Source organism: Azolla caroliniana, unplaced genomic scaffold (assembly GCF_043228905.1).
Source record: "Azolla caroliniana isolate FFs.n. ecotype wild unplaced genomic scaffold, voAzoCaro1.0.p SCAF_17, whole genome shotgun sequence".
Classification (NCBI taxonomy): domain Eukaryota; kingdom Viridiplantae; phylum Streptophyta; class Polypodiopsida; order Salviniales; family Salviniaceae; genus Azolla; species Azolla caroliniana.
In genome coordinates this window covers 1,063,207-1,090,599 of record NW_028230452.1, presented here as the reverse complement: position 1 = coordinate 1,090,599, position 27,393 = coordinate 1,063,207, and the positions used below count along the sequence as shown (strand labels likewise).

General features: G+C 36.5%; 3 protein-coding genes across 7 annotated transcripts; 1 reads left to right on the top strand and 2 right to left on the bottom strand.

Moving 5' to 3' along the window:
- Nucleotides 1-1,332: 1,332 nt before the first annotated feature.
- LOC147852654 (calcium/calmodulin-regulated receptor-like kinase 1) lies at nucleotides 1,333-11,953 on the top strand. 2 transcript variants are annotated; one of them, XM_087333035.1, is made up of 8 exons: nucleotides 1,333-1,709; nucleotides 6,644-7,012; nucleotides 7,211-7,364; nucleotides 10,266-10,392; nucleotides 10,495-10,580; nucleotides 10,676-10,747; nucleotides 10,879-11,082; nucleotides 11,160-11,953. In XM_087333035.1, exons 2-8 carry the CDS (start codon nucleotides 6,687-6,689, stop codon nucleotides 11,403-11,405), a joined length of 1,215 nt encoding a protein of 404 aa, XP_087189161.1. In that variant the 5' UTR covers nucleotides 1,333-1,709; nucleotides 6,644-6,686; the 3' UTR covers nucleotides 11,406-11,953. The 2 variants fall into 2 exon arrangements, with proteins under 2 accessions (XP_087189161.1, XP_087189160.1); XM_087333034.1 differs by having other exon boundaries at nucleotides 1,333-1,728.
- An 874-nt stretch (nucleotides 11,954-12,827) lies between these two features.
- Nucleotides 12,828-18,275, bottom strand: LOC147852653 (PLAC8 family protein). 4 transcript variants are annotated; one of them, XM_087333082.1, is made up of 6 exons: nucleotides 18,036-18,269; nucleotides 17,091-17,884; nucleotides 16,925-16,988; nucleotides 16,368-16,532; nucleotides 16,200-16,277; nucleotides 12,828-13,227 (listed from the first exon to the last, which is right to left on the bottom strand). In XM_087333082.1, the coding sequence occupies exons 2-6, from the start codon at nucleotides 17,537-17,539 to the stop codon at nucleotides 12,997-12,999; spliced, it is 987 nt and encodes a 328-aa protein (XP_087189208.1). In that variant the 5' UTR covers nucleotides 17,540-17,884; nucleotides 18,036-18,269; the 3' UTR covers nucleotides 12,828-12,996. The 4 variants fall into 4 exon arrangements, with proteins under 4 accessions (XP_087189208.1, XP_087189209.1, XP_087189206.1 ...); XM_087333083.1 differs by having other exon boundaries at nucleotides 17,091-17,631; XM_087333080.1 differs by having other exon boundaries at nucleotides 17,091-18,269.
- Nucleotides 18,276-21,798: 3,523 nt separating this feature from the next.
- Nucleotides 21,799-23,514, bottom strand: LOC147852652 (hydroxyproline-rich glycoprotein family protein). Its single transcript, XM_087332829.1, has 4 exons — nucleotides 23,490-23,514; nucleotides 22,997-23,431; nucleotides 22,416-22,518; nucleotides 21,799-22,104 (listed from the first exon to the last, which is right to left on the bottom strand). Exons 2-4 carry the CDS (start codon nucleotides 23,395-23,397, stop codon nucleotides 22,048-22,050), a joined length of 561 nt encoding a protein of 186 aa, XP_087188955.1. The 5' UTR covers nucleotides 23,398-23,431; nucleotides 23,490-23,514; the 3' UTR covers nucleotides 21,799-22,047.
- Between the last annotated feature and the right edge of the window lie 3,879 nt (nucleotides 23,515-27,393).

Here is a 27,393-nt window from a genome sequence, read left to right as displayed (position 1 = left end):
ACATGTAACTTTATGTAACATGTAAACACACACGTGGCAAATACCACAATCTTTTTGGTTAGTACGTGCTTAATATTCACGATACCATTTATAAAATGACAAGCAACTTTGAAATAGTTTTTTAATTGAACATCAACACATATACTATGCATGCATATTTATTTTTTGTAAGATATGTTCACCTTTGATTTACATAGTTAATAATCACTCCGCGTATTGAATAAAGAGACGACTTTGAATTTATATCTGGAGACATCAAGTTTGAGAACGGGAATATTAAATTTGGAATACACCAAACATAGGAGAGCCAATATATATGGAATTGACACATAAATAACGGTCACTTTCATACGAGGAATTTGATTTTCGTATATCATGCGGTATGCATATCGAGAATGATAACTACAAAGGTGGTTACTCAACAATGCTAAGAAAAAGTAATAATAGTTAGGTCGGCATGCAAAGACATAAATATCTACTTGTCATGCACCACTATCTACAAATCATACATAAGTCTGAAACTTGGAACTAAAATACATTTGACAAAGAGCAACGATACCCAGCTCGAAAATGCATAAAAGTCACATTTCTCAAGAGACAAATATCTCAACCGAATATGCGCAAACCTATGCAAATAAAACACTCGAATATGTGGAAGATCGGAGCGAAATCACAGTGCAAGATCAAGATGGAAAAGGCGAATACGCAGACAACGTGGGGACACCAGAACATAGACATAACAAATACATGCGCAAAAGCCGTGGGCATATATATATATGACCGACGTTAGAGCTTGATAGGGGAGGACAAGAAGACATGGACGAGAAGGAGGCGACTGAGTGAGACGCCATGGACATGGACATATCGGCGGAGACATGCATGCATGGAGTACTGGAGACACTTATATATATGTGTGTGTGTGAGTGCATAATAGATAGGTATATGACATATCAATATGTATGTACATACTACAGATGTGGTGTTGGTAAAGTATAGGATACATACATATATGATATATGTATATAAGAAATCGAGACTTTGTGACAACATAATAATACATAATAATAATAGTAGTAGTAGTAGTAGTAGTTATAATAATAAAGTTTTAAATAAAGAGAAGTATGTATGAATCCGCGTTATTCTGTCGCCTTTCTCTCTCTCTCTCTCTCTCTTCTTTTTCTGCTTCTCTGCTACCGGACTTCTCCTGCTCCTTCAATTGGGTCATCGTCATCGTCATAACGCGTCTCTCTCTCTCTCTCTCTCTCTTCAAGCTCGAATATAACCGGCCATTCTTCTGCTTCGCCCCATTGTTGATATCCCTTCCATCGATCCTCACTCGCAAAGCTAGCTACAGTCAACCCGCCTCCCAGATATCCTTCCACCGTTTCCGACTAAGGATAAGAAAAAGAAAAAGGAAAAGATTCGCTCTGCACAGAGATAATCACAGAGTGTGGAAGGAGGAACCATAAAAGAAACACTCTCAGAGAATAGGAGGAGAAGCAGAATCATCATCCGAGACAAAAATTGGACTAGGACACTCCCTACCCGGGTTGAATCTCGGAAAAACTAAGGAAACATAAGAAATACGACACAACAGTCGACATACTGCTGACTACCTGATCTCAATCGCAGAAAAAAGAAGGAAATTTATCACAGATTTGAACTACAGTAATCTTTAAAACGGCCCAAATACAGACAATACAAGTCACGTGAGTTCTCTGCATACAGGTGCCTTGGATTTATGAACTTTTTATTATTATATATTTTAATTCTTGCTCTTGTGATTTGTACATGGTATCTTATATAAATGATCTGTTTTCTAGATCAACTATTCTTTTTACCGAGTATTTTTGGCATAATTTCACCATCAGGGAAAGCTCATATGATCTATCGAAATTGATATAAACAGCTACTATTCAAGGTTCTCTTGGGAAAGCTTAATAAATCCAGCCATATCCACTTAAGATTTAAAACATCTATATAGAAATTATGTTTAGAAGCCTGAGAGCCCATTTGAATTGCATAAAAGCCTTAATTAGTAATCACTTATCCAAATGAGTCCATATGTATGCCTTAAGATACTGCTTACTGCTATATTTGTGCACATCTGGCATTTCTAAAGAAATAATCGATTGATGATCACTTAAGTCTTTCCTACAGAAATGGCTACAAAAGCTTAGGCATCATTCGTTCAGAGACGTACATTTAAATTTGGTTTCTCTAACAAGGTCTATCTCTAGCCTTATTCATGGGCTTCTAGTTGAGATTATATTTGTGCACAGAATAATGCTGGTTTTTGAAATGGTGATAAAGTTCTAAAGGGGTCTGGGTTATTGCTCCAGCGTAATATATTTTTTTCAAATTGGTTGATCTCATTTTTTCTAAATTTGGATATTTTGTTCTTTATAGATAGAGGGATAGAAAAACTAGAAATTTGGCTAGAGTTGCGTCTACATTATTTATATCGAAGTGTAATACATGGACATTGTGAGAAAACTGTTATGAAAATTAGTAAGGTGGCAAAAAGGCTAGAAACAGAAGAAAGAAACAAATTAACTAGACCTATATTTCCTACTGATGCTCAAAGCCTTGAAATACAAAAATGAGAGTGGGTTTTGTAACACATACATTTTGAAGGGGGATAGAATATGCCAAACAGTATAATGAGTAAAAACAATGGAGAGAACAATGTACTAAATGTGTGATAGGTTCAGAAAATCAAATGAAATTAATGCTGGAGTAAAGTGAATTTAGAGAGTGAAAAATGTATCAACAGACAGTGTGGGAGGGAGAGATTAGTTCTAGGGTCGTCACCCTCACCACCTCTTAGCTTGAGAATAGTTCTCTGAGATAAGGAGCTGATCAATAGTGTTCTTAGGAAGTGGTGTGATAAAGAGGTCAGCCACAGTTTCTCAAATGGAACATTAGTCCAATCCGATGATCTGAGTAATGACCACCCCACGAACAAAATGGTAGCGAACTTTAATGCGTTTAGTCCTATCATGGAAGGAGGAATTATTTGCTAATGCATGATCACATTGGTGATTGGTGAGAACTTGAATAGGAGTGTCTTGTAGAGTTCTAAAATGGTCAAGGATTTGTTTTAGCTATAAGAGTTCACAGCAAGTATCCAAATAGACACAATATTCAGCTTTTGTAGACGTAGTGGAAACTGAGTTTTGCTTCTTGGACTTTCAAGAAATAATATTCAACTTTTGTAGACGAAGTAGAAACTGAATTTAGTTTTTTGGACTTTCAAGAAATCAAACCTGAGATGAGTAGGAAGTAATAGCCGGATGTAAACTGTTGTGTTGACATCTGCAGTCCAATCATCATCAGAGCAACCAATTAACCAATTAACTCAAAGAGAAAGAAAGTAGCAATCTTGTCATATCAAGCCTTAGAAGCTTTTTTCAAGCCGTATAAGGGCTTTCTTCACCCTATAAACCATACCTTGCTGACCTGAAATCTCAAAACCAGGGGACTGCTCCACATAGACATCTTCCCTTAAGTCACCATTCGAAAAGGTAGACTTCACATCCATTAGGAATATACACCAATTGTAGTGGGCGGCAAGGTCTAGGCCACACCAGATAGAAGTATACGTTGTTGTTGGAGCAAAGTCCTCCTCATGATCCACTCCTTCCACTTGGGAGAACTCTTTTTGCAACTAGATGTGTTGTGGTTTGTCCAATGTACCATCTATGTGGTATATTATTTTAATATCCACTTCATACATGTAGTGCAAGCTGTTGGGATTTATGAGCTCTTGTGAGTAGTGTAGATGAGGTGGCTGCATGTTGATGAAGATCAACACCAGAAAGGTGTGAATTAGGAAGGGTTTATTGTAGCTGTTGTTGAACTTGATATGGAGGAGTAGATTTATGAGCAATAGGAGACGGGGGGTTGAAAGGGGAAGTTGGCATGTAGATGTGTTTTGATAGTTGAAATAGGAGGGCAGGACATAAGTGGGACAACTGAAGTAGATGAAGGAGCTGGGATCTCCATGACAAACTCAGGAATAATCCTTGAGTTGTTAAGAGTGAGACTAAAAGAAATGAACATCTCTAGAAATACTGGGGATTTATTTTGAGGATTCCATCGTAGATACGCCTTAGAATAACTGCTACTGCCAAGAAGCTAACATTTCTTGCTCTTGGACTTTAGTCTGCTTTGTATCTGAAATGTGAACATTTGCATCAGATCCAAACACACAAAGGTGAGACACCAAGGGTTTGTGACCTGTAATGTAAATACCTCTTTAGGAGTCATTTTAGCAACTGTCTGAGGAGGACAATGGTTGATGATATAGACAGATGTGTGTACAGCTTCACCCCAAAAGTTGCGAGGAAGATCATGTTGCGACAACATCACGTGAGCCATTTCTTGGGTTCTCCTGTTCTTTCTACCACTCCTTTTTGTTGTGAAGAGTTGGGACAGGAAACTGATGAACAATATGTCTTTTGCAAACAAAAGGTACGGGTGGCATGTGAAATAAACTCACCACCATTGTTAGATATGCTTTTTCAAACCTTCTTGGAGGCCCTTGTTTCAACTAGAGGCACACATTCTTGAAACCTAGATAAGGCTTCACAGTTGGATAGAAGTAGACCGAAACTTTGCCCGAGAAATCATCAATTGTAATAATGAAATATCATGCACCTCCAAGAGTTGTGTTGCATTGGACCGCATAAATCCATATGCACTAACTCCAAAGTAGATGTGGCCAAATGAGCTCAAAAGGGAAAGGTTCGTAATGGTGCTCCCCATGTATACAATCCATATAGGAGGTATTAAAGACATTGAAAGGAGGAACACCATTCACCATTTGGTATGAAGAGTCATTGTTGAGGTGCCCAAAGCAAGCATGCCACAACTCAGGATCATCTTGAGCTACCAAGGCATAACTTAAATGGTTTGGCTCTAAACGGTCTGGTTTGAATGGCTTCATAAAATTTAAACAGTTTGGTTCGGTTTTTATTATGCATAAATGGTTTGGTTTGGTTTCAAGGCCAAGAAACCGAACCGGGCCCATCGTTAGAAATCACCTCCAAGTTGAATATCAAAATAGCCATTGTATCCTAGTTCAGTAATACAAGAAACCGAGAGTAATACATTCAAAACCGTAATCGGTTGTTGACTTGAAGAAGAATTTAAAAATACATCACCTATGCATGAGGCACCAAGATTCAAGGTATCTCCAATAGAAAATTGTGAATTGTGTGGTTGTATATCAGACAAGGTAAACATGTCATGAGTTGTATAACTTGTGCAACTGTGATCCATAATTCAACCATCAAGAGAGGATGCACTTTGGCTAGTCATAGGGGAAGAGCCTAACAAAACTGTATCTTTGGTTAAATCACTAGTGTTGGATTGTGGTGTAAACTTGGGGTTGATTGAGGATGAGTTTGTAGCATTATCCCTTTTCTTTTCCTACTATCAGGTTGGGTCTAGCCTTTATAGCCAGAATAATGACAAGTGAGCTCTTTGTGGGTTGGATTGTTTCTCCATAGTTTTTTGTCAATCCATCCATCCTCATATCATATTGGAGAGTCATGTTTTATGTTCTCTAAAGCAGTTCGTTTGACTCTTTCCATGGTCATATGACTAAGATTGCATGAGAATTCTCCAGTTGCAATTCCTCCCCACTCTCTAACTTCAAACCATAGTCAATCTTAACATTTATTGTGATCAAAGCAAATTCACTCAAGCTGAACTTATTTACAAATGTATTCAAGTTCCACCAATGTTTTGTGAAGTCGTGGTGTTGTGCCATCTTCCATTCAAGAATCAAGATTTACAAAATATGATGGAAGAATGCTGTCCACTTGATAATGAATGTGCCAAGGCGGTTTTGTTTATGGATAATTTGAATTGTGTGAATTCTTCCAATGGATCTATGCTGAAACAAAGAAAAAGTAGCTTGCAAAGTGGAAGCTTTGTTTAAAGCTTTAGCATGCTTCTGACTTTTAGACATAATTGTGCTTAATGTAAGAAATCCTTAAATTCATTTTATGATTCATACGAATCTTCTCCATGATTACTTGGTAGAGTTGCATTTGTAAAGCCTTCCTGTCTCATTGTACACCATAGAGTATTCTCGTTAATTCTTGGTAGTTCCATCCTCATCCTGTTGGCTATTCATTTCATCAGAGTTCCATACTTTTTAAAAGATGTGCATATTTGATTAGTTTCTTTCCATTGCCTATGTCCGTTTGGGAGGCAAAGTTTTGTGATATCCTGTCTAATTCATACCAAATTATTATGCATTTTGCATGGAAGACAAATGTTTTCACTAATTCATACCAAATTATAATGCATTTTTCATGATACATGTACAATTGATAAGAATCTTTATCTAGCATCGCTATAAATACATGGAAGAATTTTCATTTCATGTAGTTCGTACCAAATTAATATGCATTCTGCATGGTTTATTAAACTTGTACTGGATAAAAGTTGAAAGCTTCATACGAGCATATCAAGTGGTTTTTTTGGCACGACACATTTACAACCTTATAAGAATCTTTCTCTAGCATAAAATGTTTTCAATTAACCCACAGCTAGTTTTTTTTGTATGATGTCACTCCAAACAATTCATCCTGGACACTTACTCATTGTAGATGTTTTATCTTTGCAGAGACATGCGAAGCTTGACATAGTGATTATATAAAGGCTGAAGGATGAACAATAAATTATCAATAGGTGTTATAATAGGAATATGCATCGGCATATCAATTGGCCTAGTTGTAGGAGGTTGCATTCTCATTTGGTACACAGTTCAAAAAAGAAAGAAACAAATCCAATGTAGTCATGATCAACGTGGTATGTCACTGCCTATTCGCGTGAATGGCTTGGGCGCTAGCACAATGTTATCAGATATAACAATCGATGCTGAGTCACCACCCCATGGAAAGGAAAGTAATGCCTTCAAATCATGGTTTAAAGTGAGACAAGGAGAGAAGAATTCTATCCTTTCTCACTCAGGGCTGCCAATTTTCCCTTATAGGTAAGTTACTCATATCACAGAATGTGGAAGCAGTGTATAAAATATATCTTTTATTTTTTCTTATATAATATTTCGAAATTTTCTAATAAGAACTTTATGATTTTCTAAGGAATTGAAGTGCATATATTTTAGATCTCAACTTGTCGAGTGTATATTGTGTTTGTTTCTCATCTTAATTTTTTTTCCTTCACTTCTTAGGGAACTTCAAAGAGCAACAAGTAACTTCACCACTAAATTAGGAGAAGGAGCTTTCGGTCCTGTTTACAAAGCTGTAATGCCAGAGGGTGGCATGTTTGCAGTGAAAGTGCTTTCTTCCCTATCTAAGCAAGGAGAGAAAGAATTTCTGAATGAGGTGTGCTGAAGAAACCTTTTGAAAAATGATGATTTAGCCTCATATTAAATTATACATGTCGTATGGTTTATTCTGTGTTTTAAGTCTACCGTCTTATCTACTAATTTTATAGGTGCTGTTATGAGACTTAACTTGTTAACATTGATTCATTTTTGTTTTCAAATGTCTATATTTCTCTCCATCCAAACAAGTTTCTTTTCCATTCTGCATACATGCATCATTATTTAATGCCTGCAACCGGGGAAATTAAATGAATTATATGTGAACAATCACTTATGCTTGTCTACATGTACTTGTTGTTGGGTATGACTTCCAAGAACTCTCCATTTGTACATATATAAAGACCCTTTCAGACTATAGCTCTCTTAAGAGCTTCTATGATATATTTGGGTCACTTGGCTTGTGTGAATTGGCTCAACCCTAAAATGATAGTGCTTTCTTTCCACCTCAGCCATTCTGCGAATTGCAGAAGTTCCTTTCTGCGAATAGGTCCAAAACAGGTGGAATCCCATAATACCCTCTCTGTCTGCCACTATTTTAGTGTAGGAAAAGTTCATTACAACAGTATATTCAGTTAAAAGTCCATATATTTCAAAATTTGATGGCACAAGCTTCGACTTTGTTGAGAGTTAGGATGCATGGTATCCTATTTTCTAAGGAACGTGATGGTGCTTTGAAAGTGAGAAGCCAACCCCTTTGATAGACCCTGGATGGTCTAACTTGAACAGGATAGCCATTACATATTCAAATGGTTGTGAGAGAGAAAACCCTTGTGAACCACTGATTATGAAGTTTGGGAAAGTTAAGAGTAACACATGAAAACACTACACTCTGTAAATCAAGTGCATTTGATGAGAAAGCTAGTGCTTATGCAATTGGATGAGTCAAAGAGTGTCAATGAGCACATTCACTTTCATTAGCAGATTGAATCAATTTCAAGAAAATCTTTGATGATAGTCAGAAGGCCATATTCCTTCCCGTGACACTTTCAAACAGTTAGGTGACATTGGTAGTCTTGTTGATTAATAATCCCAACCTTATGCGGTATGGGTTAAAGGCTCTTCTTGAATGAAAAGATAAGGAAGGTTAATGGTGAGAATAGTGGCTCTCCAAATGTAACTCGTGGAAGAAATGACAAAAAATCTAATGCAGAACAAAGAGGGGAGAGCCAGAGCAAAGTCAAGTTTGCTATTATCTACTACCATTATAGTAGGAGAGGCCACAAGAAGCCTGATTACAGGTGCTTTGAGAAAGAAATTGAATGTAGGAAGAATACGAATGACAGGAAGGATGCAAAGGGGTCAAATTTTAGGATAGAAATATCTCTAAAGGAAAATGAAAGGACAATTTTGTCTCTAATGTTTTCATTGAAGAGCTATCTAATGCAGAGGAAATTCTTTGTACCACATTCTTCAGATGGTGCTTCCACACTCCATGTGCAAGATATGCAATTAACTAAATGTGTTGTCGCTGATACATTTCTCATTGTTAATGATGCATTGAATGAGACTTGGATTGTAGACTCAGGGGTATATATAGAAGGCTTTGAACATGTAGATAGCGGCTGATGAACTTATGCAAAATTATGATCCAGCAATGAGGTCTTAGGCTGAGACATTTCCAGTATTTCTTTGTCCCTAAGGTTTAGTGGAGTGTTTGGGAGCTTGTTCATCCTTGTCGTTTCCTGTTATTGTCCTACTTTGCAAATACAGATCACACCGTCTGTTTGAAAATCTGATGCTCAAATTGGATATGGATGGTTCTTTTCTCTTAGAACTCACCCTGACTGATGAATTTTAATGAGCATTCAGGGTTCAGGGATCAAAGCAAAGTTAACACACAAAATGGAAGAAAGAACGAAAGATGTATTAACTTCTTTTAAGAGGCCAAAATGGCCTATAAGACCAAACAAGAGATTACATCTTAGGAGTTGTCTCGGGGAAACAAACCTTTCAAAAAATAAGGCCAGTTATACAGTTGTTAAGGCAGGTATGTACAGGGAAAAAACAGGAGCATGAAAATGTAGAAAGTTCCTCAAAGGACAAATGTAGGCAATGAATGACCAGGATTCAGGTAGATGAAAACATCACATGGTCAAGAAAAAAGGGCCAAAAACAATCTCAAAGGTGTAGTATCGCTTGCCAAGTATATGAATAGCCAATTCACAATGAATGGCATGTGCACAAATGGTAAACAATAGAAAGTCATTATGCTAGATATTTGGATGTGTCCAAGGTAGAAAAAGGGTTGATTGCATCATTAGAGTTATCAACTACTGTAGAATCTCAAAGGGAGTGAATATTCTTGTTCTTGGTCTCTTTAATTAGGCACAAAGACCATTCAACATTTATTGGTATGAGGAAGGAAAAGCTTAAGAATGGGAATGTCTAAATGTAGGAAATTTCACGCAATTTTGAAATAAATTTAAAAATTACGTATTATTCATAATCAGTCATACATAAAAATCATGGGAACAAGGGTGTAAAAAATGTTCACTTTAATTCTGCAACAAATCAAATGAGACTGAGAATCAACCCAGACCCAAACCAGCACAACAAGCATTAAGCCGTTCAACTCAAGGAGGATATATTAATTCAATAAAGATTGTTTATTTATAGGTTTCTTCAACCTGATATCCATTGAATGTACTGTAGAGATGAAGTGAGTTGGAACAGATGATGCCTGGTGCATCTTCAGTCACGTTTTTGAATCTTGTGTAATTCCTAAATGTGCCTTACTTTCTGACAACATTACAATTTATCTGCTGGTAATTTAATGTGATGGTATAGTTTTCCCATATAACCTTCGGTTTGGTGCCAGCACTAACTCTTAGGATTTATATAGTGCTTTCCTTTGATTGCACGCTTATCATTTCTCAAAAGCTCATTATTTTCTTTCTAGGTGGTTTTATTAGGAAGACTGCATCACAAGCATTTGGTTAATCTTGTGGGTTATTGTGCGGAAAAAGGTCAGCGTATACTTGTTTATGAGTTCATGAGCAATGGAAGCTTGGCAGAACTACTTTATGGTAAATTAGTTGACTGTCTCTGTTGTATCAAATTTCAGTTTGCATAATATCTTCTTCTCAGGAATAGTTTTGTGACATTTTTTTCTTGTTGTTGATCTTCAGGTGATGGTCAACAACCACTGACTTGGAACTCCAGGGTCCAAATAGCTCAAGATGTTGCAGTAGGGATTGAATATCTCCATGAGGGGGTATGCTAAAGCTTTCATCAATATTCTTATGCTTGTGAATAGTATAATAGAAATCTCTGATGTTAAATTTAATGTAACAATCTCTATTGTTCCAGGCATCACCACCCATAATACATCGTGACATAAAGTCAGCCAATATACTACTGGATTCCTCAATGAAAGCAAGGGTATGAACGAAAGATTAAATAAATACCACCATCAAACAGGCCCCATCGAGTGCAAAATTGCGTAAATCTATAATGGAATCTTGCATTTGGATATTACCAAACTCAAAATCCTAATGTTTCATTCTTTTTAGGTAGCGGATTTTGGCCTCTCAAAAGAGGCAGAAGCTGAACGCCTTGTTTCGGGCGTCAGGGGAACATTTGGTTATGTAGATCCGGAATATGTGTCAACAAGCCACTTTACTCTTAAAAGTGATGTGTACAGTTTTGGGATCTTGCTTTTTGAGTTGATAACAGCCAGGAATCCACAAAAAGGTCTAATGGATTACATTACACTGGTAAATATGATTTTACCCTGTCTATAATAGAGCGACAGAAACTGGTTTCAATTTTCTAATTTTATATAATCATGTAGGCATCATTAAGTGTAGAAGGTGAGGAGGGTTGGGAGGAGATAGTGGATGAGCGAATAAGTAAAGATGTAAATATAACCGAGCTCAAAGCTGTAGCAACCCTTGCAAAGCAGTGTGTGAGCCCAAGCTCACAGAATAGGCCAAAAATGAGAGAAGTCTCTCAGCAGCTTTTGCGATTGGGAAACAAAAGGCAGAGTAGAAATATTAAAATGGTAGCAGATCATGCAGAGGAAGCTGAAGTGACATAATCGGCAGAAGGCGTGAAATTCTGATATGCTGATGCCACATCATTTTCTGAAGAAAATTCCAAGGTCCTTGGCCTGAAATGGGCAAGATTTTTGTCAGTTTGAAATTTTGACCGTAACGATGCTTTCTGAAGAGCCCCTCTTATTGTGTAATTATCTGGATAGAATAATTTCTGCAAATTGCAAGGGAAGAAGAAGATAACTGTGGGAACCAGAAACCTGTTAAAAACTTGGACCAAATTTGGAAGGTATTTCTTCTAACATGTACTGATACAGAGGATGTTGGCACCTCTAAAACCAAGGCTCTAACCCGACTATAACACATCAGTGTATATGGACCTTTGTATATATGTCCTTCAGGTGTTGTAAGTGATTCACTTCTCCTCCACCGAAATTGTTAGGTATTCCTGAACAAATTTCAAAGTTGAGGTTTACAAACAGGCACAAGCTTATGTTTTGTTTTACGTCACATTTGTTTGCATCTGGATTTTGGCTTTTCAAAGTGAATATTGTGTATAGTGTGAGTCTTCTAATTCTAATTCTTTGAGAGACGTGCCATATGGTTATGATTATTATACTAAGTAAGTTCACATATTTTCTGACCTATTTTCTGTACTGAGTAAAGCTTATAATGAGGTATAGGTTGTGCATGGAAAGTGAAGAAAATGACTCTGATCTCCCCTTGAAACCAACTGGCTTTCTATTGCTATTTGGAATGTGTAAAGTGATTTCATGGTAAACTAAACTGGGAAATAAAATGCATTCATCTCCCCATTTGAAGATTGTTTTTATCATAGTGGGAAATAAAGGGAATTGCTTTTATCTCCCCTGGAAGTTGAACGTCTTTCTGATCGTTGCCTTGTCTAAGAACCTTAACTGTGAGAAAATCCAAAGTTGACCTGTGTTCTAAGTATGTATGTCATCACAACCTACAACCCATGAGAAAATCCAAAATTAACCAATGTTATGAGTCTCTCCCTTACAGGGAAAATCAATGAAAATCATTTAAGTTTAGTTACCAACAGTAAAAATACAGAATTTTTTTGCAAAAAGAAATGATGAAACAACATTTTCACGACCATCATGCACCAGCTATGAATCATTGTTTGATAGAGGTTTGGAATTTCCCATAAATGTAATTTAGTGCTCAGAAGATCAAATGCTGTAGCTGTAGTTGCAAAATTTTAAGTTCATAAAAAATACGGAAATTTTTGAAAGACAACATTCTCCTAGCACATTCTTAATAAAATGATCTGAAGTCATTATAAATGGTGCACTAGTTAATAATGATAAGAGACCATGCATACTACAGCATGTAGTCTCCAGTTTGGGCTCTTATCATTACTAGGCCCCACATTGTAAATGCATCCTCCCACACCCTTTAAAGCACAAGTAGCTCTCATCAGAGCTTTAAAAAATCAAACCTTATAAATCTCCTGTATGTGCATATATATTTGATTTCACACGTTGAAGAACCGAGACAAGTATTAGAGTCAGATAAACAAAGGTTTAGATGAGTTATATGCCCAAAACGGGCATCATTTGCAAAATAGGTTTAGATGAGTTGAACACCCAAAATGAACCCATTTGAATCCTATTGATGATGAATTAATGGAGCACAAGATTCTTGATATTCATCGGAAGAATGGTCATCACATTCCAAGTTCTTTTCAGTTTCCATGGTGACAACCACAGGTTGTTTTAAAATAGTTGACTCTGGATTCTCAGAAGTTTTGGCCATAGCATAACCACCCACCCAAATGGTATCTCCTCTACCATGCCAGTTCCCATCTTGAACATTATTAATCTCCAAAGTTCTGGCTTCCTGCCATTGTGAGTAAAACAAAAAGAAGAAGGAAGAAACAGTAAGTCCTATATTAATATAATAATCTAATCACAACCTAACTCCAAACTTCACAGAAAGTGCGGTGATAAGCATGTGCATGTTCTTGAACCAGAAGGGAATCTCACTTCACCTAGCTAAATTTTATTTGTGGTTCATTTGGAGAGACAAACGTAAAAGTATTTCTAAAATATGATAAAAAGGATGTACCCATGTCTGTGTATATATATCATGAAGCCATAACTAATTCAAACAAGAAAATTCAGCAAAAGTATGAACGTAAACATAGTTACTATTATGACTCCCTTGCCAATGCAAGGAGACAAGTTAATCTTCTATGAAGACAATCTTTTGTCGTGCATTAATACATTCCCCTATTTTTGCCAAATATATCTAGAAAGCATGCTTGCATTTGAGTTATGCAGAAGTTGAAATATGTTGCTAATGAAGTGATCAAACAATTGTTCCTTAAATAGTGCCCCCTTACAAGCTTGGAAATGATCACTGATGACATAGAAGCATTTACTTGGATTCTAGGCAATGATTTAACTTAGCAGTATTCTGACGCTTAAGATTTGGATTCTTCACAAGACAGTGAGTGCAATCAAATGTCAATGCTAGGATCAGGATCTGAAACTTGTTTGACAAGAATTCTGGTGTTATTGTTTTGAATCTAGATACTAACTTGATCTCAATCAACGAATAGAGGCTAGCTACATAAGATCTCATTCAGACAAAATAGTAGCATGTGGAAATTATCACTGATGACATAGAAGCATTTGCTTGGATTCTAGACAATGCGTTAATTAAGCAGTACTCTGATGCGTACTTGAGTCTAAATATTAGTTTGGTCTCAATCAATGAATAGAGGCTAGAGATCCTACGATAATATTATGTTGATTCAATCCCTTCTTCTGGGTATGGATGCTTTATTATTGCTTGGCAGACCCTCAAAAGGGTTAATGGACCTTCACTAGATTAAGCAACGAAAGACTCCAGGTTCACAAATCTCCAAACAAGACACGTATCTGAGTAAAATAACCTAGTTTCACCATTATATAGTCGGATTTCCATAGAAACATTACCATATTATGATGAAACATACACTTTTCTGTCTTCACGGAAGCATTAAAATCAAAATTCTCAAGGAGTCTCCGCAGGATGTGCATATAATCATTGCACTGCTTGACATAGAATATAATATCTAATCATTAATAGCATCTGGAGGAACCTGCCATTAGGGTCCAGTATATTTTTGAGATATATGCATTTAAAATGAGTCTGCTAAACTAAATTCAGGTAAGGTTCTTAAGTTAGGTTTTCCCAAGCACTATATTTGGATGATTGCATCATTGTATATGTGTCAAAGCAGGTATCCATGAGTTGGCTCGAGCTGTACTCACCAAGCGCATGTCTCTGTACCGGCAGAGTTTTGTCTCCACACTGATATGGTAGGCTGAAGGGTCTGGATTGTCGGGCAAAAGTAGTTATCAATCATTCTCGAGCCACTACCTTTGCTTACCCTAATCTCGCAAGCTCACACTCAACTCTCACGAAAGCACTAATCTCACTAGTGTCTTGATAGGCTTAAGCGTTAGATACATAGACAAGTAAAGAGACTAACAGCAATAGAACTAGCCACACTCCTATTAATGGGAGCACACACACCAAATACAAGGGGGTTTTGCTAAATAGTACTTAACACTAATTATTCACTTCACAAGTATGAGAGGCGAGGCAGCAAAGCTCTAGCTTAGAATATAAAGGGGGAAGAAAACTTAAGAATCAAGAAAACGCTAAAGAAGGCACAAAAGTGACTTTCATAGCTCTTTCGCATTGAGGTTGCCATTAGGTCTAAAGTTCTTTGTCCCATGGTTGGTTTTCATACCAGTGCCGATACCTTCATAGGTCACACTACTTACGGCAGGGTACTTAACCATACGGATTCTATTAAAGAAATAGGTGTGGTTATTTATGACCACACATGCAGGGGGGGTTATTATTGCTTTTGGCATTAAAAGAAAAAACATATGCTTAACTGTGATCATAATTGAAACGGGGTAATTACAAGTTTTGGCATTTTTAAGGTCATAAAACTTGAGATCCATTGTCAATTGATGAAGCTAAGTTTGGACTTTAATATGGTGAAGTACTTCTAAGTTATATAGTAGTGTTCCCTTATTATTACTACTGTAGTATCATCAACCAAAAGCTATAATAGACTTAGGATAGAAAAATCTTTTGTTCTTTGCATTACTTTCCCCAAACATTTGGTGTTACTATTTTTGGTTTTATCCTTTTTTCACACATGAAGTAAATTACAGACAATGCTCCTTTGTTCCAAGCTCTGAGCTACATTAACTATCATACTAAGAATGATAGTGTCCCTTGAATCATCTCCATGAGCAGTTTCTTGGATTTCGTGTTCTTACAAAAAGGAATAAAAAATCCCTTAATGCTTAATACGCTGAATTGTCTTTTGTAAATCATAGTTGTAAAAAATGTGTATTCTACGTTTAGAATACGTTTTAGAACTGCCGTTTTTTCAAATTTTCATGTATTCTACATATTCTATGTATTCTACACATTTAAGTATTTATCATTTCAAAAAAGTTTAATTTTTTTTTTTTTGAAAAAAAGACTTTACATTTTAAGAAGTATTTAACATATTTTACAAGTATTCTACACATATTCTAAGTATTTAACATATTTTATCTGTAAAATAAGTATTCTAAGTATTTTAAAAAAACGTTAGAATACTTGTAGAATACTTAACATAAGTATTCTACACGTAATGTATGCTAAGTATTCTACAACAATGCTCTTGTTGCTTAATATAACATTAAACATGAGCGACATGATCTATCATTATTTTTATAGATTCTTTAAGGCAAAAACAGGAGAGAATGTCTGACATGAGACAGCAAGAGACAGAGATAGAGAGATTGACAGACCTGACATAGTGTACAGCAACCGCAAACAAAATGGTTAAGACTGTCATCGAAGGAACTAAGTCCATCGGACTCGCTTCCCTGAAACAAGAATAAAAGATATATGATGTTCATCCTACAGATGAACTGAAACTTATTCGCAATTTCAAGGCATGTGTTAAATTAGAATACCTTTATATTAAACCTTCTCCGAATTTGAATACGATAGTAGCTAGCATATGCTGCTACACAAATTAAGAGTGTAATAGCCAGGTAAAGGTTCCAATGACCATAAGCACACAAGAAAAGAACGTAGCTGATAAAAGCACCAAAAAGTAGGAGAAAATGAATGCCTCCCTACAGAAAACAATTAACAGTCCATTCAAAGATGTCTTATAGATATATAGGTGTGCTATATATATAGGGAAAAACTCTGAAATAGCCCTGGTCTTTCCTTTTCTTCTCAAACGTCTCTGAGTTTCTATCAATTTAATAAATGCCCTTGTTCAACATCCGAAAGAAAGAAAAAGTGGATAATATAATTGCTAAAATTGCAGGTACAATTGTGACAAATGGGGATAAGTGTCTATGTAATTGCTCAAATACTTCTTGAGGGAGTTGGTCAAAAGCATTTCAATAAATACGGAACACTTGGGAACATTTTGGGAAACAAAAAGAAACTGGGTATTCTAGAGTTTTTCCCATACATGTCTGTGTGGAGCAATAGAGAGACACGAATGGGATCTGACCTTGATCACACAGCTCCCGAAACCTGCCTTTTGAAGATTTTTCCCATAGGTGATGCTTGGGCAGCTGCCATTATCCATTTAACTAGGGCTGAATTGCTACTACTACATAGTATTAAACTCTGTACAATATGAGATAAAAAGTTCAAGAACAACAAACAATACAAACCAGAAAGTTCGTAATGCAATTTCTTTGTTATCCAAGCAATCAAGCACTCCACCTTCCCACATTCGTTGCACTCCAACTTCACATGGATCTCTTTGAATGTCGAGCGATGAAACTGGCTCTCTTTGCATTGCTATTGTAGCACAAAGGAGGTCGAAATCAAGTATAGGAAGGTTTTCCATAGGCTTTTGTTCTTTATCTTGTACAGCGAAGATAGGGCTTTGATGCCAATTACTTCCATTCGCATCAATGATTAATTGCTTTACTTTCTGAGTGGATGAACAACATCTAGTCTCATCAAGATCATGATTATTATCATTACTTTTATCACTCAGAGCTGTTGAATTAAAATTTTCAGAATTAACTGATGAATCGCCATTAGTTAAGGATGACTTATACAGAGGCATCGGAGCCTTTGCAAGCACATCAAGACAGACAGCATCATCCTCCATCTTTTACTCTCAACGATTTGAGGGAAATTTGGCCAACACTGAGAACATATGTATATGGCCAAAACAAAACGATCTTTCTTCTCTTGCGAATCCTGATATACATATATGGAAAAAAGCAATAGATGAATCTTTCTATTCTGACAAATCCTGAGAGCGAATATATATATGGAGGCCAAAACAGAAAGATGAAGTAATCTCCGCGCTTTCTTTACAGTTCACGAAACCCTACACAGAACTTCTGTGAACAAAATGCGGATTTCTCCCACAGATTCTCGTTCAAAACAAAAGGATTTGTAGTAGTGGATATTTCTCTACACTGTTTTCGTTGTTCAGAAAACGAAAGCCCTAGACAAATAATGATTTTTGAAGGAAAAACTTCCTTTGAAAATAAGATCAACGGCAATAGAGCTTTCTCTGCGTTCTTTTAATTTTCAGAAACACTTATGAAGAAAGAAAGAATCCCCGCCATGGCTATTTGGGTTCCAAAGAATTGTACCTGTTGTAATGGAGACATTCAGATGTAATGCTAGAGGGATGAACCATCTCTGTCTACATTGATCTAAATAAATATCTTTTTCCTGTATTCTTCTGCAAATTATGGTTTATGAAAAGGAAAGACAAAACCCTAATTTTGGTTAAGGAAAAGAAAAGAAAAGAAAAGAAAAACAGAGGATTGTCTGCAGCTGAATGAAGGATCAAAAGCTCTCGCTTGCTCTCTGTCTCTCTACTATAGGTTTTCCGAGAATGGGGAAGACAACACTAAATTATAAACCTAAATTTTGATGAAGGAAACGAAACACGCAGGCAGGGTATTCTCGGTGGAAATGAAAGACGAAAATCTCTATTTCTCTCTGTCTCTGTCTCTGTCTCTCTCTCATATCACACTTCTCTCTTCTCTTCCCTTCTCCCTCCCTTCCCTTTCTCTCTCTCTGTCTCTCTCTCTCTCTCTCTCATATCTGTCTTTCTTCTCTGTCCTTTCTCTTTTCCGTCATCGGCGCCGTCATCTCTGACGGTCACTATACTCTCTCTCTCTCTCTCTCTCTCTCTCTCTCTCTCTCTCGTCTTTGTGCCTCAATGTATCGCCACACAGAACTGAGAATACTACATACATACATATACATACATACATACACACACGTACATATATATACATATACATACTGTATACACACACGTACATATATACATACTCTATACACACCCGTACATGCATGTCTATACACACACGCAAGCACGCATAGATCTTCTTTTGAGGTATGTCAATTCGGTCGGGCATGCATGTTATCGAATTGGTCGCCATACACAATACTCCAACCGACACTTTGTTACAAGACTCCAATTGATTGGCATTGTGTTCTTAAAGTCGTGGACATTGTGCGTTGCCCGATAACTCGATTCTTCTACGTGTTGTTTGTTTGTTTGTTTGTTTATCTATTTGCTATCAGATTGATCAAAAGATTTGGTTTGCTATGCTAGCTCAAACATTGTGTGGCTTAATACTCGCATGCTCTATCTACTTATTTATCAATCTACTTGTTATTAGATTGGTCAATGTATGCCACTAAGGGTTTAAATATTGTTTTGTCAGTACTCGTGAGTTGTATTGAGTATCTTTCCCTCCCAACGAGAAAGAAAGAAAGATATATTAAGGTCTTTAAGGCCAAACATACACATTCAGGCGCAAGGGAGAAAGAACATAATATATATGATGATATCGACTTTCTTAGCATATGCAATGATCAACCTTGTAATATATGCAAGAAGACAAGTTCAATGATGATATCAAGTTTCTCAGCATTTACAATTATAGAACATGTGTTCTCTCATACTCACTAGTTTCTCTAATGTCCGTGAACCACAAATGCCTGACAAATGTTAAAGCTCATAACTATGTATAGGTATAGTTGATGTGGGACATGTGTTACTAAAAATCAACATATGTGATGAGATGACTTGAACATAGCTCGTACACCCTAAATTTCAACAATTGTAGATATTTGAGAGATGGTAGTCTGTGCAAGCAATCATTAGATATTGTGACATTCTGCTTAACTGACCTACCAAGAAACCTTGCAAAACATGTGTAATGGGTCTCGAGCTTGGTTCTTGTTGCAGGGTAAACGAATAGATTTCTAGTATGACGTGAGACATGCATGCTTTATTTTAAGACATGAATATCAATAAGAAAGTAGGTAATCAATGTAAAAACACATCAAACCTTTAATGCATCATGCACATGACATTTGATGGTCGATGATTGCCAATTGTGACTAGATGCAACATCTATGCCATTTTTCCACTAATACAAGTATCATTGTCTTCCTAAAGGTTTGTTTGATGGTTGTCATCCATCATCCAGGCTTTGATGCAATCACAAAATTCCGGAAATTTTGCTCCAAGGGGCTAAACAAAAAAGGCTGAAAACAAGACCAGACCAGCATAAGTCATTTGTATTTTCATTTCAACAACCCTCCCAAGACATCGATGTATTCTTTTATTAATCTCGTGGTCATGCAAAGATTGCTAAAGCAATAAGATGCCTAGAGTTATCCCAGTCTATATACCTAGACGCTTTACTATACCTTTCCATATGATTCATGTTGACATAAAGTGTGGTTGACAATAAATTTCTTTTATCTTGCGTGCTTGATAATTTTTGCAAGATCATCAAAACTGCTCCCATAAAAATGTCTTCCCAATATCAATAAATTGTCATGCAATATTGATTCCTTCTTGGATAAGAAGCAATCATAGCTTCAAGATGATATTTCTTTGCACAAGACATATAGATACATGAATGTTATCAAAGCTTGCTTGCAAAAACTATCATAAAAAACAAATCATTGTACATTCTTTAAATGAGCTTTAAATAACTTTGCCAATTATTGATACATAAGAAATGCCCATCCCAACAATGCACCCAAAAAATGAAAGGCTTTAGTAATATCCTTTCCATAGGCCACATTGCATATACATCGTGAATAAATTCCATTGGCTCACATATAAAAAATCTTACCCGGTGCAAACTTGATTAAGCCAAAACTAGGGATGTCAATGTGATAACATTATGTGGCATTCCATCGCTACATTCACATGCTTATAAAAAAATGTATATATGTCAACAACCAGATGTCTTTCCTTGCACTACTAGCAACAGACAAGCTTGATTAGGATAGGAAGACTTTGTCCCAATTGAATTGCCATCTCAATTGCCATGTGTGTTGTGTGTGTCATGCATGATTAACGGCACAACCATTTAAAATACTTTAGATATCACTTTCGATGAGCTGGATTGTAATTCTTGTTGTATTCAAGATAACACTTTGCATGCTCTTTGTCAAATGCCTATATGTCAAATCCATCCCAAGTAACATTAACTAATCACAATCATCGTGCACAATTCATGACCACATAGAACGTCCAGAGTTAGTTTCGTTAGGATTCATTTTTTACCTTCCAAAAATAGTGTTTTTTTCATATTCATTTTCGTAGACAAATTACATAAAAGGCTATCAGGGGAATATTATGAATGATGCATTTTCATAGACATTGTTGCTTTCGTTAGGATTCATTTTCCATACTCATTTTCGCAGACAAATTACATAAAAGGCTATCAGGGGAATATATATTATGAATGATGCATTTTCATAGACATTGTTAGTTTCCTTAGGATTCATTTTTTACCTTACCAAAATAGTGTTTTTTCATAATCATTTTCGCAGACGAATCAAAAGGCTGGAATGATGCATTTTCATAGACATTCTCTGCATCAAATCAAATCAAATCAAAGGAAAGGAAAGGAATGATGCTTCATCAGTGGGGAGGCACTTTTTATGCTTTGTTTACATTATTACTACATTCACATATACATGTAGACTTGTAGTAATAATATAAATGAAACCAAAAGCAAACACGTTTTAAGAAACTTTATTGGGAAACAAATTATGGATACACATCTAGGCATGTAGTAATAATATAAACAAAACCAAAAGCAAAAACATTTTAAGAAACTTTATTGGTAAACAAATTATGGATACACATAGACATGTATTTGGGTATATAGTTGTGTGGTTAAATAATTTCCTTTCGTTCCTTGTAAACAAAAAACATTATAATTGTTTCGACAAATGCTCAATTCACCATAGCTTCAAGGTAAAAAAACAATGCACATTTTGATTGCTAGACACTACCAATGGACCATAAATTAGCTGATTATCCATCATAAACCCATTGATTGATAATGAAAGAAAATCTCTGGTAATACATCCATCAAACTTTTTGGAACTCTTTTTCATCTCTCAACAAATGATACAAGAAATCATCTATTGCTACAGCAAACGTGTGAATCTGCTAAGTTATGATTAATAAATGAAAGAAATCATTATCATGTGAATGAAGGATTGATTCTTTTGGTTGCAGATGGCTAGCTATGGGGGAAATAAACCATTTGTTTAGAAGAAGCAAATCCATTCATTGTACACAGGGAACATCAAGGCAAATAAGTACTCTCAACATTTGGAATCGTTGATCTCTCTTTCTGCTTCCTGGAATGTATTGTCCAAAATCTGCATAGCCACAAATGAATGAAATGGCTGAGGATACGTGCAGATTTCTTAACACCATCCATCAGTTGTTTTTCATTATTTCCACAGGAAACAAATGATGTATTGAAAACCCCTAAGTTATGACTGATGATTAAGGTTAATTATTTCCACACATAATCCCCTTGGCTTATGTTTTTTCCCAAAATGCTTTTTGTGTTTAAATATGAATACTACGGTTTAGTTTACAGACTCAATCAATTACCATACCATATTATAACAATACAGAGTTTTCACAACATGGAAAATTAGTTCATTACTTTACTTGTATATACCTTGGGAGGAACATATGCTGGGGATGGCCTCATGGCTCTTCGAGACCGAGCCAGCAACCCTCTGGAAATAGGGGACATTAGAGAATCTGTTGGACTCATATACCTGTCAATCATCCAATAGTATATCTCAGCTCCATTTTCAGATGGAGTTTTTAAGAGAATTGTGCTACTCCTAATAGCCTAAGTAATAAGGTTGGAATTCAAAATGAAACATAACATTTCACGTCAAATTCTTTACAGACATATGAAACGTGGCATTAACAAATGTTGGGATTGAAACGTTAGCAATGGAATAGTTAAGATTATGCATTTCAGTATGAATTTACAATGTTAAACCATTGATCCATTTGGATTATTAACGTAAATATAAACCCTTCAATGTTAATGTTATTCCATCATGTGAGGAAATAATTCATACACACTTCTTGCGTGACAAGGCAAAAATCCCATTAAGTACATTGTCTATAGGGTTTTTATATTTCATATGGAAGCCTGTGTCTCGGGTGGTTAAACGTCATAAGGCCGTTAAGTTAATCTCTCCACAGCTAAGAAGAAAATGATGATGATGATGAAATGTATACCTTTCTGCAGCAGGAAAACCTGAGACCTTCTTGGGAGGGACAATGAGGACGGGATTCACAGGATTTGAAGAGATAGCACTGGACCTCTCTTGTTTGCGACGAAGCTTGAGAAGTACTGGAGACACCATCCTGTTCGCGTTAACGCCATTCTTCATCACATTATTCCTTTCTGTGAGCACGGGTACTATCGAATCGGAAGGAACTGGCGGGTCAGAAGGCAATGATGAATCAGTGTTGGCAGGGATTGTCACAGTAGCCGAAGAAGGAGGAGGAGGAGGAGGAGAAGTGTCTTCTTTGTTTTCGTCTTTACTAATCGTCGGCGTCTTGTCCTGCTGTTGTTCAGATCTGTTGCCAGTATTTAGAAGCGAAGAAACAGTGGTGGTATGGTGGAGGTTCTCCATGGCAGCTGAGAGACGGTAGGTAGGTATATCAGAAGTCTTGGAAGGAGGAGCAGAATTGGTAGAAGAAGGGGGGAGGGGGGGGGGGGGCGGAGAAGAGAATTAGGGTATGAGAGAGAGAGAAGATTTAGGGTTTCAGAGGTGGGACTGTGAGCGCAGAGCAGAAGGAAGGAAGGAAGGAAGGAAGGAAGGAGGAGGAGGAGGTGTTTGTTTGTTTGTTTATTATGTTGTAAATTTTGGTTGGGAGACGTTGTGATTCATTCTGTTCAAACGGCTCCCTCCCTCTCTCTCCCTCTCTCTCTCTCTCTCTCTCAATGAAATGAATCCCATTCATTTTGATTGGCCGCTTTCACACTACAAATGGATGCCCGCCCATTAAGAAAGAAACACAAAGTGGATTGGATTGGATGGGGATGGGATGGTCCCCAACTTATGTACACATTTCATTACAATAATATGGGGTTTCCCGTCCGTGTGTGTCTCTCGTATGTTGGGAGGGAGGGCACTCGACCCACTATCGGCATCATATATATGCTCCTCTCACCATACATTTTTGCTCTCTCATTCATCCTACCTGGAACGTAGCATAGGCAACAATTCAGCCATTTTTCATTGTCTCCCCCTCAAATATATGTGACTTTTGTGTCGCGTAAACACATTCATGCCATTATTAGGCCACCACACACTTCATGGATAGCTATCTCGGTCGGTATAGCTTTGAACCCCGTTTTTGTTAAAAAAAACAACTTTTTGAGCAACCCATGTTTTCTATATACGGTCATATGGCGATAGATGGGAGATTGAGGCATCTGGTATGACAATGATACTATCAAAGTTCATGGGCGGGTGTTACTAGCGGTTTGATGTGAAATACAAGAACGCCATATTTCATGCGATACATTGTACACGAGTATGTGAAGTCTCAAGCAACGTTGGAGGAAGATCCAAACATAAGATATAGTGCATCGAGTACCCACTTACGAAGAAGTGTGGTATCCATTGTGAATTTGTGATGCATCCTTTTTCTATGAGTTCCTCTAAAATTGTAACATACATTCTTGGACACATGTTTGTACTCCATTTCATGTTGGTGTAAAGACCAATACATGTGTGTGAAAGGTGTGCACATAAACCCATACAATATGGTCCTAATCTCATTGTGCAAAATATTTTGTATATGTAGAGAATCTTCAATCTAATTTGATAGTCATTGTTACAAACCGTTGGATAAACATGTTTGCTTGATGAAGTATTTCCACTTGCATATGTAGGTAATTTACAATTGTTGACAAAGTGTGGTCACACGTATTTTTTTAGAGTATGAAGACAAAGAAGTGAGTGCTCAATTGTAAAATGGCTTGTAACGTTCAAAAGTGAAGATGGGGGTATAAAAAAGTGAGTGTCCTAGTTTCTCATATTTTGTCTTGGTTGTTGTTTTTGAGTTATTTTATCAATGTAAAGGCCCTTTTCTCTCGGTTGTTGTTGAGTGGACATTTTTATTGATGTTAAAGGGCCTAGCAATGTTGCATATATGGCACATTCTCTAGTAATAACTTCAAAATATATTAGACGGTGTTTGAATGTTTTTTGATGGCATGATCCTAATTTGATGCTCAAGGGATTGAAAATTGTTTGTTGATGCTTGTTTGATAACATGGTAGGTTCAATCCAATGCAACAATGATATACCCCATGTGGATTCAATGTTGGAAGCCTTGCTTATGTTCAGACTATTAACTCTCTAGTTTCATTTGAAGGATGTATGATTGTTGAATGCGTTAGAGGCATTCAAAAGTATCAATGTTAAGTCTTGCAATTGGGGTAAAGCCAACATAGGATATCTATATTGGAAACACATAAGCAATTTTATTTCGGCTAGCCACAAACTTATTGGACATGTTTGTAATGAAACTATGGGCACAATGGGGATGGCCAGAGGCATTTTATTAGCTCCTAGGATTGGATGAAGATAACCTAGGAGGCCTACCTTGAAAACACATTATGAAATGGAGATTTTCATCACAAAACTATGAAAAACAACATCACAAAGGCTACGAATAAGAGAACACAATGTGTGCAATACCACACAAAGCATAATAGAACGGAACAATCTTGACAATAGAGATTCACCTATAGACATTGAATCGAGATGTTAAACCAATGGTTGAACAATCGCCGTCATAACATGGAAAACATATATGTGCCATTATTGTGCATGGGAAATTTGATTGGATAATTTTTTGAAACATTCTTGATAGAACCACCATTTCCTACTTGTTACATAACAATAATTAGGTAATAGGTACCTTATGGACTTTCTATATGGAAGTACCTCCTTCATGCCTAATATTGTTTGGAATTAGGTGAGACAGGCGATGACCATGTACTTGCAAACATTGTTGATTTCAAAATCAAATGGAGCACATTCCAACCCAAAAAGGACTTCAAGTATTTGTTTGCACAAGGAATAGCCATACTGAACGTTTCATCATTCCAATGCATCTATCCCTTAGGTAGATACATTTGTATTTGTAAGAATTGTCCCTTTGAAGTGGGTTTGCACAACTAATATGTATTACATGTGATAATAGAATTTCAATGTATGATGTTAGAACATTGAGAATAGAATACAAAGCACAAACTTCTTGTAGAGTCGAATATGATGAATTAGAGGGTCTTCTTGCCCTGTCACAAACATAGCAACCAAACCTCAAGCACGAGTAAAACATGCCTCATCATAACCTTCCCAACAATTTACTTGAGAATATTATTAACATAACAATACACTTGGAAAAGCTAAGGCATAAATAACTAAGCTAAATATTTGGTGCTTAGAGGACTTTACAAAGCATCTAAGCACCAACATTCTAATATTGATTTGACAATGTTTGATAAACTCTCTAAACATGGTTCACACACCCAAGATGTTCTCCTAATGAGGTTATCTAGACTACTCTAGGATTGACTATTGGATACTCGCACTTGAAATGCTTTCCGAGAACTACTAAACCACTATATTGATATACACCATCTTTTTTGCATAATGGTAGTATCTCGACAATCACAACTAGCCAATTGATTATATCTTCTCGTTTGGTGGCATCAAGTGCTAAAAGATCTTGTTCATCCCCCAACATTAATACTTAGTGCACATGCTCCACCAAGAAAACAAATATACCACTGTAAAAGCCAAATTAAGGGCCAAAATAACTATGACATAAAAACAATTCAAATGCAACCTCAAAACAAACACACACCATGCATTCATGTAGCCAAATGAAAACATGATGAAACTTTTTTCTTTTCTTTTTTAACTATCCTCCATTATCATTAAAATTAAAGTGGCCAAAGGCAAGATACAAGATAATCCAACATTACAATGAATATTGTGTAGCCATGTTAATTGACCATAGCCAATCTTTCTAGATAACGATAAATATTTTCTTTTCCTAGCCAATCTTATTCATATTCAGCATCCAAGAATAATGTTTCATCCAAACACCCCCTTTCTTTCAATCTCAACATGTATCTCACGTCCCTTCAAAATCTCCTTGCATTTTTAGTGTCTTTGCACTTGCAATACATGATCTGTTATTTTCTTTTCAAGTTCTACACTAGAATTCGAATGAATCCTCCAAATTTCTCGCATCTTACCAAACTTGGTTCGTAAACATGAACTCTACAATCGAATGAAAACACGATGGAACTTGTGTGCTTCATCAATCGAAATATTGTCCATTATACAACAAAACACCGAGCATAGTGGGATGGCAAATGCTTCATAAACACCTAAAACAAATCTCAAATCCACATGCATGTTCCCCTTGCCCACAGAGGTAGGTGGATGACACAAATGTGGCTAGCGCAAATTGGCAAGGGGAAGTCCACTCAAGGCATGGGAGACATAGGTTTAATCAGAGGGTCTACATAAACTTGTAAGATAAGGAGGCTCTACAACATTTGTTCATATTAGCATGCGACCCAATTGATTATCAACGGA